General features: G+C 34.6%; 1 protein-coding gene across 2 annotated transcripts in view; it reads left to right on the forward strand.

The window, feature by feature from the left end:
• The first annotated feature begins 538 nt into the window (after positions 1-538).
• The window catches only part of LOC139501780 (uncharacterized), a 59014-nt gene continuing 46830 nt past the window's right edge, over positions 539-12722 (forward strand). Inside the window, exons 1-3 of one of the 2 annotated variants that reach the window (XM_071290930.1) lie at positions 539-672; positions 10045-10151; positions 12664-12696. In XM_071290930.1, the coding sequence (XP_071147031.1) occupies positions 10050-10151; positions 12664-12696 (135 nt within the window). In that variant the 5' untranslated portion in view covers positions 539-672; positions 10045-10049. Of the gene's footprint in view, positions 673-1780; positions 1898-10044; positions 10152-12663; positions 12697-12722 lie in introns of those variants that run through there. The other variant, XM_071290929.1, reaches the window with a different exon arrangement.

The raw sequence follows: 12722 nt of genomic DNA on the forward strand, positions 1-12722 counted from the left end.
ATGCATATGTATGCAGCATAATTTTCATATACCAAGTATTTATGATTTTTTTATTAGTTTGTTTCTGATATGGCGGAATACATGTATGCGCTATTATTTCTTAACGTTGCAGTCATTCTTTGAATAAATATATCGTGTAAGAAAATTGAAGGCCACATCAATTTGATTTCTTGATTTTCGGACTTTTGGCCAAACTGTTAAAGAACACAAATCTATGTTTGCCAAATAACTCCATGCTAAAATGTGCACATTTCTTGAAGCTTATTCCCCCTTCCAATTTTAATATGATATACTAGTATGTAGCTGTTTTCCTGTAAGAATCAGTTATGCTACCTTTAGCTGTCCAATATTTTTAAGAAATAGGACGGCTATTCTTAAACATATTGGACAGTTAGAGGTAACATAATGGTTTCTTATAGGTAAATGATAGTCCAATCACTGAAATAAAGAACGAGTAAAACAATAGAATGACGTCACAACAATGTTTTAATCGCGGAGCGACATCTGTTGACAGCTTTTCCTGAAATTATCTCTACTTAATTCTCTTGTCGCATATCCGGCGTTTTAACGGAAACATCAGATAATTGCGTTCCGGCTGTAAGGTATTATACTTAAAAGGCGATGAAATTATTTTCAACTAGCGTGATGTAGATGTAATTATAGCTAAAGAAGGTTAGTAAGCTTGGTTTGTTCTATATGTTGCTGGCGAAGAGATACTATTTATATGTTTTCTTCTATTATGTAGCTTTTGTAAAATCAACTGTGCAAAGAGGTACATAGTCTTGCATTTTTATAACGTTGATTTGTAATAACCAGAATGAATTCTTCTTGTATACTTAACTTCGTGATAGAATTTGGCAGACAGTGTCGAAATACTAGTTAGCTATATAAGTTATGTTTGATAAACAGTGAACATACTTTGTTAAATGAAGATGAGTCATTTTAATTTATTTTAAAAGTTTTAATGGAATTTCCATTTTATCATTGACCTTGTATATTTGTTAGAATGTTCATCAACTAACTGGTCAATTATAACGAGACTTAAAAATTTTGTTCGGCAGTATTTTAAGATAAAACAAGGCAAGCTGGCTGTGAATCATTTTTGCAAAATAAGATGCTAAATTCTCAACCTAGACCATCAAACCTATGATACATCTTACGAGCCAAGAGCAAGAACAATTTTCTCTTTGATGAAGCAAACATGTCTTTAATATGTTATATTCTTAGTGAAATGACGAAAAGTACATTGATGTAAAGGTTTTAAAGTTTAGAACCATATTACATCGTTTGATACAAAAGGTTTCGAATAATCATCTATTAAACTAGTCCGAGATTACTCTGATGTCGAACGGCTGTTTTGCCAGACAAGCCGTTGACCGTGGGACGTCAGAGCTCGTCCCATATCAACAAGTGGATATCTCCCCGTCCAAAATGGTTGCGCTGATTCGTTACTTCTGGGTCCGACTGACGACCTTGGATCAATATAAATCGGGCCTCAATTTGTTTATTTTTCATTTTCTCTTTATTTATGTAGGTTTCATCTTTGGAACATGATGGGACTGTCATACAAGTTAGAGGTTTAGCGCTATAAAAACAGGTTTAATCAACCATTTTCTACATTTGAAAATGCCTATACCAAGTCAAGAAGAATATGACAGTTGTTGTCCATTCGTTTGATGTGTTTTATCATTTGATTTTGCCATTTGATTATGGACTTTCCGTTTTGAATTTTCCTCGGAGTTAAGTATTTTTGTGATTTTACTTTCTACCTTCCACCTTTTATTTTCTCACACTTAGACAGTCTTCACAGTGACGAGCTTTGACGTCCCACGGCCCCAGCTTGTGTGGAAAAAAAGCCGTTGGATGTCAGAGAAATCTCGGACTACTACTAAACATGGTATGAACTATACATGAATAAAAAAAAGCAATCAAATTCAACCTCAGGTACAATATGATAGAGGAAAAAAAGGTTGTTATTTCAGATGTCTCAATAACACACAATGTAATCTAACGATTCAGTATCATGTCTTTCTTAAAGTAACCAGACAACATACCATATAATCAAAGGATCGGTAATCAAGTGTATCTCAATGACACCAAACAACTTCCCATATAATAAAACTACTGAGATCTTTCTCAAAGGCACCACAACACTTACAATATGATCCAATGATGTATTATCATGTCTGTCTGAAAGAAACCATACAACATATTCTAGAATCAACTTTGTAATTATGTTGTCATTTCCAATGACACCAGACAAAGTACAATATAATCAAACGATTGAGTATAATGTGCACTCAAAGACACCAGGCAACATACAATATTATCAAACGAGTGTTTGTTCGAATGACAACTGGAAACATACAATGTAATGAAACGATTGCTTATCATATCTGTCCCAATGACACCAGGCCAAATACAATATCATTCAACGATTGTTTATCATGTCTGTCTCAATGACACCAGGCAACATACAATATCATTCAACGATTGTTTATCATGTCTGTCGTAATGACACCAGGCAACATACAATGTTATGAAACATTTGGTTATCATATGGGTCATTTTCAAAAAATGTCGAATTTTCAGTACACCCATGCTAAAAGTTTTATTTCTGATGGAATTTTCAGTTGTAATGGTTTAAATGAAAGCTTGTCGAATTTGTGATTCAGAACATTAATAATAAACAAACCTTACATCTATTTTGATAAGATTAAACTGCATTTAAGGCCGATTTTGGGGGGTATTTGTGTGCGTACATTGTCAGAAAAACACATTTCAAATGATTTTTTTCCGATTTTCTGATCGCCTTGATATCTGCAAAAGAGACTTTTTTTAAGAACGTTAATTATAATTCTAACGAAAAATCGTAGCTTCTTTATCATTGTATGTAACAGATTATCTACAAATTAAATTCAATCAGCGTACAGGAGGTTCATGTCTATCCTGTTACCGCTACTTAAATCAGTCGTTAAATTATTCTCCCTATGAATATTGAATCAGTCAGTGTTGATTTCAAAAATGCAAAGTAATCTTTACATTTAAAACGCCTCGTTTCTTGAACGACAGTGTAGAGAAAAGAAATTTCAAGACATTTAGTGAAAAAAATAGAGCGTACTTTTTTTCATGTCTATGCTGTTACCGACCATTTTGATCAATTACACTAACAGTATGGTTGTAAAAAGTGCAATAACGTGTTGGAAACCAAATTCACAATAGAAAACCATAATCACTTCACCAAAGGGAGTAGTTATTTCACAACAGCAATCAAAAACGAAGAAATTTGTCTATCCTGTTATGTCTATCCTGTTACTATGGTTGCTATGGTTACAGTAACAGGATAGACAATTATAGACAAACACGTCGTTAATTTTTTTTATCTTAACATGTAGGTGGAAAACGAATGAATTATTTCATTGTTTGAACTCATCTTAAGGTTATAACTTCTTAATCTTCCCAATTAAGCATTTGCAGGTGCAATACTGATATCGGTAACAGGATAGACAAAAAGGTAACAGGATAGACTTTTATATAGTGATATATCAGAAACGTACGTTCCTGTTACCAACGAAATAAAGAGAAAAGTAAATTAACTTATGAGGGATTTACTTGATGTTGGGTTTATTCGAAAGGGTGGAAAAAGGCCGAACAATATAAATTGCTATCTTAGACTTGCATTACTGGTGGTAATTTTTACAACCTTTGAAAACCAATTTTTAGAGCCATTTTTCAGTACAACCTAGAAAATTGGCAAATAATCTATTATTTTACAGAATGAATATATATAGAAGTTTATTCTCTTGAAAACCATCTAATTGGTAACGTTAAACAAGCTTAACATTTTATCTAAACCCTTTCTTAATAACCCAAAATTTCTTTTGAAAATGGTAACAGGATAGACAAAATATTGTACCACCGATCAAAAAATGTTTCAAGATATTCTTGTATGACATCATTAAGATTGCATCTTTTAATATGTTGTTCTTAAAGTACTGTTTGTTTTGATTTGCTTATGTAGAGGGTTGTTTGAATAAGTAACTTTTAATAAATTTTTCAATTTCAAAATTCGACATTTTTTGAAAATGACCCATATCTGTCCCAATGAAACCAGGACACATACAATATAATCAGAAGTGAGAATCTTTTGTTTGTTTGAATGACAACTGGAAACATACAATGTAATGAAATGATTGCTTTTCATGTATGTCAAATGACACCAGATAATATCCATCTATGTCATCTATTGATTATACTGTCCCTCCCTTTGACACTGAACAACTTAAAATAGAATCCACTGATTGATAATCACTTTTGTCTCAATGACGTCACACACCATACAACATAATTCACCAATTAATTATGTTGTCTGTCTCAATGACGTCAGACAACATACAATATAACACATAAATTGAATATGCTGTTTAACTCAATGACACCAGACAACATATAATAAAGAAAATCCATCGATTGATTATTTTGTCTGTCTCAATGTCAACAGACAACATATAATAAAATCCATCGATTAGTTATGTTGTCTGTCTCAATGTCAACAGACTACATGTAGAACAATGATTTTTGATAACTAGAGAGAGGACAACAATGCATATATTCTGTTTAACAGTCTAATAAATCAAAATTGTACTGAAACAAGAAAAAAACAAGAATAAAACTGAAATAATGCTGTTAAAAGTAAAGATTTAAATACGTGTAAATGAATGGCATACAAAATTCCATGAACAAAGGAAATTAATGGATTCAACACCCTTGTTTCATAAGTTCTCGAAAAAAGTTGTGTATAGAGATGTAGCATCTGGTGATTTTTATTTTCATATTACCCCTTTATATACTAGATATTCACTACACTTATAATAAAATGTATTGAAAAGTACAATATATAAGGTTAAAATCAACTAATGTATAGAATTTAACATTTACTTAAAACCTACAGATGATATCAAGTGTAAATTTTCAGCCTCCTCCACCAGTAATTTAGTCATACAGATTCCACAACTGCAACAAGTGTATTACGACATTTCTCCACTCGAGACAGTTAAATTTTAATATGTAAAGCGCAAGGCTTGCCGAGCTTTTTAAATAATAAAAATCTAACTGTTAAGAGTCGAGAAATATCGTTATACACCAGTTACAGTGGTGGAATCTGTTTCTCTAATGATTTTTATCCTTCCTTTTTTAAAGATTTAAGGAAAGTTGTGTACTTTTGATGTGACGTCATCAGGCATGGTCGCCTTTTTTCATGACGTGACAATACGAAAATTAAGAAGAAAACAAGAAAGTTTAACGTCACAATTAAATATCAACCAATTATTTGCCGAGAACAGATTTTTCACTAGTGAGCCAGAGGAGAAATGTTTTTCTCACACCGATCTGGAAATGTGAAAATAGCACAAAAATAAGAGAAAATGTATTCTACACTCAAAATTGAAAGCATTGAATAATACAATGAATAAGGTCAAACCAAGCTGACAAAATGATGTTTCCACTTGTAATCTACGGAAGTTGCAAGTTCAAATCGTTAATATTTACCCTCTCCATCTTCCTGTTATGATTTGTCTATATTCAACTTATATTTGTAGTACTGATCTTGTTTATACATATTTTCAAGGTCGAACTAAATGAACAAACAATAACAGACATGTACTGTCTGACTAACCACATATATTACCCGATTGTGGTATTTTTATTGAAGAGACTGGTCGTGTTCAAAATCGTTTTGTTTTCCTGGTGAGATATTTCAGATTGCTAGTGTCTGATGCATTCTGTAGAACTCTGTTGTATACAATTCAGTTGAATAAAAAAAAAAATCGGTATCATTACATGATCATGACAACTAGGCACAAAAACGTTTAAGACATCCCCCCCTCCCCCCCCCCCCCCCCCCCCCCCCAAAAAAAAAACAAAAGAAATAATTATTTTTGCAGTGAAATCTGGAAGACACACACCTGCAAAAATTACAATACAATACTGTAAGAGGTGGTACCAAATTAATTTGAAAAATTATATACGTATTGACCAGTTCTACGGCAAGGTTCTTTTACATAAGAATTAATTGTCATATTGTATATTTGATGATGATGATGTAAACTTGCATATGAAGGATTGCTCGTTCTGACTAGTATTACTACTGAAAACCGGTGTCAGTTGCGTGTTGGTAACTATAGGAGATAGCTGTTTGGTATTTTATTTTCGACGGCATTAATTGGTGATTTGATGGGCTCAAATTAAGTTTACTGGTGACATGTAAGTGGAGTATCAATTCACCAATTGATGCCGTCGGCGCTTAACACATAATATTGTTAACTACATTCTTATGAAAATGACGGAAACAACTTAAAACCACACATTTAAAACCTGCCATACGTCGTCTGAGCTTTGACGTACGTTTCAATAGCATCAACTGTTAATTGATGCCATGAAAATTTGTGACGTTATCCAATCAAAATGAACGTTACCCACAATGTGGCATTATAATCTGTTATATACATTCATTTGTTATGTCTTCCTAACATTTTATTCCTATATACAAACCTGCACAAATTGCCGTCTAAACGGTAAATATTTTGTTTTGAATTACAATTCAGATCATAATAGCTCATGACTGCATTGGGAAACAACCAAGGACAAACCCAGCAAATGTTGAAAATGTCACATTTCTACTTTTAACTGAAGATGTCAAGTTCAAATCGTTTATATTTACAATCTATATCTTCCTGTTTTGATGAGTCAACATTCAAGTTATACTTGTTATCACGGTGTGCATGTAGTACTTATATAATTACAAAACAATGTTGTAGGCTAATGTGACGCAACTTAACGAAAGTAAACTCATACATACAAGGATTAAAATTTTGTACGCCAGACAATCGGGTCGTCTCGAAAAGAATTACTAGTGACGCTCGAATTGAACAAGGTTGTTATGGATTAAGATATTTGTAACAGGCATGATTAGTGATATATTTCAGATACGAAAACTTTAAGAATGTATCTTAACAATACATTTAAATAACTGTGAATTGGGGGGGGGGGGGGGATTTGTTTTTGATTGTAAGACAATTCTTATTCATGGTATCCATCATGTATCTGACCGACATTTTAAATAGAACAAACGCAAAATAACCATCTTATTGTTTTTACTGAGATGGTGCTCTTCTTGCTTAGAAGTATTTAACTTGTACCCTGAGCATGAATTACCTTCACTATAAGTACTTTAAAATGCAAAACACAGAGACATTTTGAAATTTTTTACAATTATGTAATGTTAAAATAATTGTCATTATGATGTTATTTTGGGGTTACGAAGTTTAGAAACGTATATTCATCATTGGAAAAGATTAAGATTACCTTAGCTGTATTTGGCAAAACTTTTAGGAATTTAAGTCATCAATGCTCTTCATTCTCGTACTTTATTATGCCCGCGTCACACTTTCCCGATTTTTACGCCGATAGCAACACGATTATGGAAATTTTCAAAATCGGGACTGATCGTATCCAGATCGGGCTATTCGTAGTGCCATCTTTAACCATCGTAGAACCATCGACCACTTTTTCTAGCCTTCGGGGACAACTTCGGGAAGGGTTCTAAATTTTTTAACATGTTAAAAAATCCCCGAAGGTGCGTCCGATGTTGAGGGTTCGTATTGAGTTCGTATCACCATCCTCACCATCGTAATGTCACCGGGAATGCATCTTTGAACATCGTATTGCATTCGTGTTTCCATCGTTTCCATCGGGCAGTTTTGACGTTACGATGTCTACACGAATGAATCACAAAGCTACCCGAAGGTCTTACAATGGCAACACGACTTCGTAAAGACCTCGTGTTGCCATCGTGTTGCCATCGAATAAAGTACGAAGACGACAAGATGGAACTACGACGGCAATAAATCCAGTTAAATGTAAGTTAATTTTCGCGCTAAAATACATTTAAAGTGCCATGCGCCATTTGCACTGGTCAGTCTAATACGACAGTTAAGAAAGACGTTCACAAAACATGGATCTCATATCATATGATTCTATGAGAACAAGAAAGGCGACAGCGCTGTTTCTATTAATTCAAATGGAACAAGAAGAGCAGCTATTACAGGCTTAGGATTTACTTAAACAAGTAAAATATTATTTTTGTCAATTTAAGATAGATCAGTAAACATGGGCATAATTATGGGTGATTATTCAGACTAGTGCACACATTTTACAGTTCAAACAAGGCAATGCCGAGCGTGGCATCCCCTCGTATGTAACATATTGGGGACAAATATGGACACTATATTTGTATATGACACATGCAGAAAATGGTAAATATTAATTTACCATTTTCTGCATATTTGATACATAAACTATTTTTTTAGAAATCAACCAAAACATTCAGTAACTGGAAATACCTTTAATATTGTCTTTAGAACCAGCAGGTAAAAAAATGAGCAACCAATTTGCAGTGTATTATGCTATTTCAAGGAGAAAAAACAAGGCAATCTGCATGACCTTAACCTTTGGCCTTGAACGTAAAAAATGTCAGATCATTACAAGGAGGAACAATATACCAAATGTGGTTAAAATCTTTTGAAGCATATTGGTTTAAGAGTGTCCACAAGGGTGATATTGCCTTGTATTACAACTGCCACTGTGACCTTGACCTTTGAACTTTAAGTCAATAGCGCTTAAGATATTCTTAACGAGTAACACCATACCAAGTTTTGAGAGTCAAGTTTTACCCTTCAAGCCCACGGTCTCCCGTCTTATGATTAAACCAGAAATTAAATGTACAATATAATATATATATTCAATAGTGATCAAACAATTTAAAACGCGTGATGCCTTCGGCATATGATTTAAATGCATCGTAAGCTGTACACGACGTCTTTTAGACATCGTATGGCTATCGCGCCATCATCGTAATCCATCGTGTAGCCTTCGTAATCCATCGTGTAGCCTTCGTGATCCATCGTGTAGGCTTCGGCTAAGATATGAAGCTTAAATACCCGTCTTCGGTTAACCTTCGTATGTCCATCTTTTGCTATCGTATATAATTTCGGCACCATCGTATAGACTTCGTTATTCATCGTACTTACTTCGGTCACTTTTTGGTATTTTAACGAGATCGGGACCAACTTCGTACGAACTTACAATTTTCCCATTCGGGTGTCCATCGTATATAAAAATCGGGACGGTGTGACGCGGGCATTACTGATTGAAAGATTTATGTGAACTGTATTATTATACTCATTATATGAGTCTCATTCAACAAATTTCGAACATCTTGGTGACGTACACCTCGAACTGCTTGCAATTGGTGATACATCATTATTGTAACCAATAGATAAGATAAGACAAGATTGGAATATGTCGTCCCTCCACTATAATTAAAAAGATTATTTCAGGAAAGCGGAATCAATTTTTACAGTGTTGTCATAGTTTATAGGTTGCACTTTGTAAATATAGTTGTTTCTCAAACCACGACTCTTATGGGGAGATACATAATATTCATAGACAATTAACTGTGTTGCCGTACTGATTCCCAGTAACGATATCTATTTTTTATCTTGTAAAAACATATGTTTGAAATGTTACCAGTAGTTATACATATGCATATTGGTCATACTAAAATCTGTGAAAATCCTAAAGTCAAGTTAGGAGTAATTCCGAATTTTAGTGTAAGTTTAAACTCTTAGACATTCAGCATAAAAATGTTGAAAATATGCCGATCAGCCCTATATTTTGACCTTTGATAAAAATAGTAGTGCATATGAACTTTCCATTGTCATTAGTTACTAGCGATATATTTTAGTATTGTTAAGATTTGTGTTGTCGTATCATCTGCAATTTTTACCGATTATGATATGTTGTGGACTCAAAAGCCGATTGATGCATGCATTTCAGTTTCCCATTTGTATTTTTCTCATGATAATATCTTTGGTTTATGTTGTGTTTAGTAGTAGTTTCAATCTTTCCATTTGTTATGCAAGAGGATCCATCAAATATAAAGACACAGTTTATATATTATTATTTTTTCTTCGATTTTTTTTATAGTAAATATGGAACATATTCCATTATTACATTTACCAGTTATGGAGGAGGAACCAGTTTCAAAACAGACGAACAGAGAAGATAATGATCTAGAGTCTAAGGCGAAGGAGGTTTTGTGATTCAATTTTTCATTTTTCACAGGAGCATTGTTACATAAAAAGCATTTACAAACAAATTTACGTATAAAAAGTAATATAATAAAACCTGATAACGGAACATTTTTGTATTGAATTTAGGAACACATGCAAATAGATATAGGAAGATGTGGTGTGAGTGCCAATGAGACAACTCTCCATCCAAATAACAATTTATACAAGTAAACCATTATAGGTCAATGTACGGCCTTCAACACGTAGCCTTGGCTCACAACGAACAAAAAGCTATAAAGGGCTCCAAAATTACTAGTGTAAAACCATTCAAACGGGAAAACCAACGGTCTAATCTATATAAGAAACGAGAAACGAGAAACACTTATAAATTACATAAACAAACGACAACTACTGTACATCAGATTCCTGACTTAGGACAGGTGCAAACATTTGCAGCGGGATTTAACGTTTTAATGGTACCAAACCTTCTCCCTTTTTCTAAAACAATAGCATAACATTACAACATAGAAAACCACACGATAAAATATCAATTGGAAGGCTTAACTCAATCAAAAAACGTAAATTAACACTCTATGAACGAATAAATTTGATCTGCGATACCTGAATGCAAATGCACAGTTAATAAAATATTACGGACAAATATTCAAGGCCAAAAAGCAAACAAACAAGTCCAAACAACGCCATGGCAAGACACCACCGCGAAATATATAGCCCTTCGTAAATGTTCATTGTGAGCAAAGGTTCCGTGTTATGTTTGATGTAAGCCAAGTCTCCGTGTAATGTTCGATGTCCGCCAAGTCTCAATGTAATGTTCGATGTCAGCCAACTCTCTGTGTAATCGAATTTTTATGATTATACTTTTTAGCTGCAAAAGGAGTTCATATGGGGAATTGCATTGTCTATATTTACAGAATTGCAACCTCATCATATTCTTTATTTAAAAATACCCCTTTCCGAAGTCTGGCTAAGTAAAACAAGTAAGATAAATAAAAAAAAAACATGATGATGAAAACAAAAGTAAAGCCAACACGTAAATGTTCATTGTGAGCAAAGGTTCCGTGTAATGTTCGATGTCAGCCAAGTCTCCGTGTAATGTTCAATGTCCGCCAAGTCTCCGTGTAATGCTCGATGTCAGCCAAGTCTGTGTAATGTTCGATGTCAGCCAAGTCTCCGTGTAATGGTCGATGTCAGCTAAGTCTCCGTGTAATGTTCGATGTCAGCCAAGTCTCCGTGTAATCTTCGATGTCAGCCAAGTCTCTGTGTAATGTTCGATGTCAGCCAAGTCTCCGTGTAATGTTCGATGTCAGACAAGTCTCCTTGTAATGCTCGATGTCTGCCAAGTCTCCGTGTAATGTTCGATGTCCGCCAAGTCTCCGTGTAATGTTCGATGTCAGCCAAGTCTCCTTGTAATGTTCGATGTCAGCCAAGTCTCCGTGTAATGTTCGATGTCAGCCAAGTCTCCGTGTAATCTTCGATGTCAGCCAAGTCTCCGTGTAATCTTCGATGTCAACCAAGTCTCCGTGTAATGTTCGATGTCAGCCAAGTCTCCGTGTAATGTTCGATGTCAGCCAAGTCTCCTTGTAATGTTCGATGTCAGCCAAGTCTCCGTGTAATCTTCGATTTCAGCCAAGTCTCCATGTAATGTTCGATGTCAACCAAGTCTCCGTGTAATGTTCGATGATAGCCAAGTCTCCGTGTAATGTTCGATGTCAGCCAAGTCTCTGTGTATAGTTCGATGTCAACCAAGTCTCTGTGTAATGTTCGATGTCCGCCAAGTCTCCGTGTAATGTTCGATGTCCGCCAAGTCTCCGTGTAATGTTCGATGTCAGCCAACTCTCTGTGTAATGTTCCATGTAAACGAAGTCTCCGTGTAATGTTCGATGTCAGCCAAGTCTCCGTGTAATGTTCGATGTCAGCCAAGTCTGTGTAATGTTCGATATCAGCCAAGTCTCCGTGTAATGTTCGATGTCAACCAAGTCTCCGTGTAATGTTCGATGTCAGCCAAGTCTCCGTGTAATGTTCGATGTCAGCCAAGTCTCTGTGTAATGTTCGATGTCAGCCAAGTCTCTGTTTAATGTTCGCTGTCCGCCAAGTCTCCGTGTAATGTTCGATGTCAGCCAAGTCTTCCTGTAATGTGTGATGTCAGCCAAGTCTCCGTGTTGAAGACCGTACTTTGACCTATATTGGTTTACTTTTTATTAGATGTGAGTGGGATGGAAAGCATCATTTGCACTCAAAATACATCTTGTACTGCCGACGTGCAACATTTCGATTGTAACCCGAAATAGGATTAAAACGTTATCATTTGTAAATCATGTAGTCTATAGTGTTTTCGAGACAAGTTGTGCAAAAGATTCAAAGGAAATATTAGCCAAATGAAAAACGAAAAGTGACGAAAAAACAAACGCGTTTTCAAACATCATATTTCCTTAACAGAAACTTTAGAAAGGTATGCACGTTGATTAATATGAAATATATACTGTAAGTTTGATATACTTTTTTTTTCTTCCAGCCTGAAGATAAAAAAGACAATAAAATTGCGAAGGTAAAAACAAGATTCGGGATTATTCA

Source organism: Mytilus edulis, chromosome 13 (assembly GCF_963676685.1).
Source record: "Mytilus edulis chromosome 13, xbMytEdul2.2, whole genome shotgun sequence".
Classification (NCBI taxonomy): domain Eukaryota; kingdom Metazoa; phylum Mollusca; class Bivalvia; order Mytilida; family Mytilidae; genus Mytilus; species Mytilus edulis.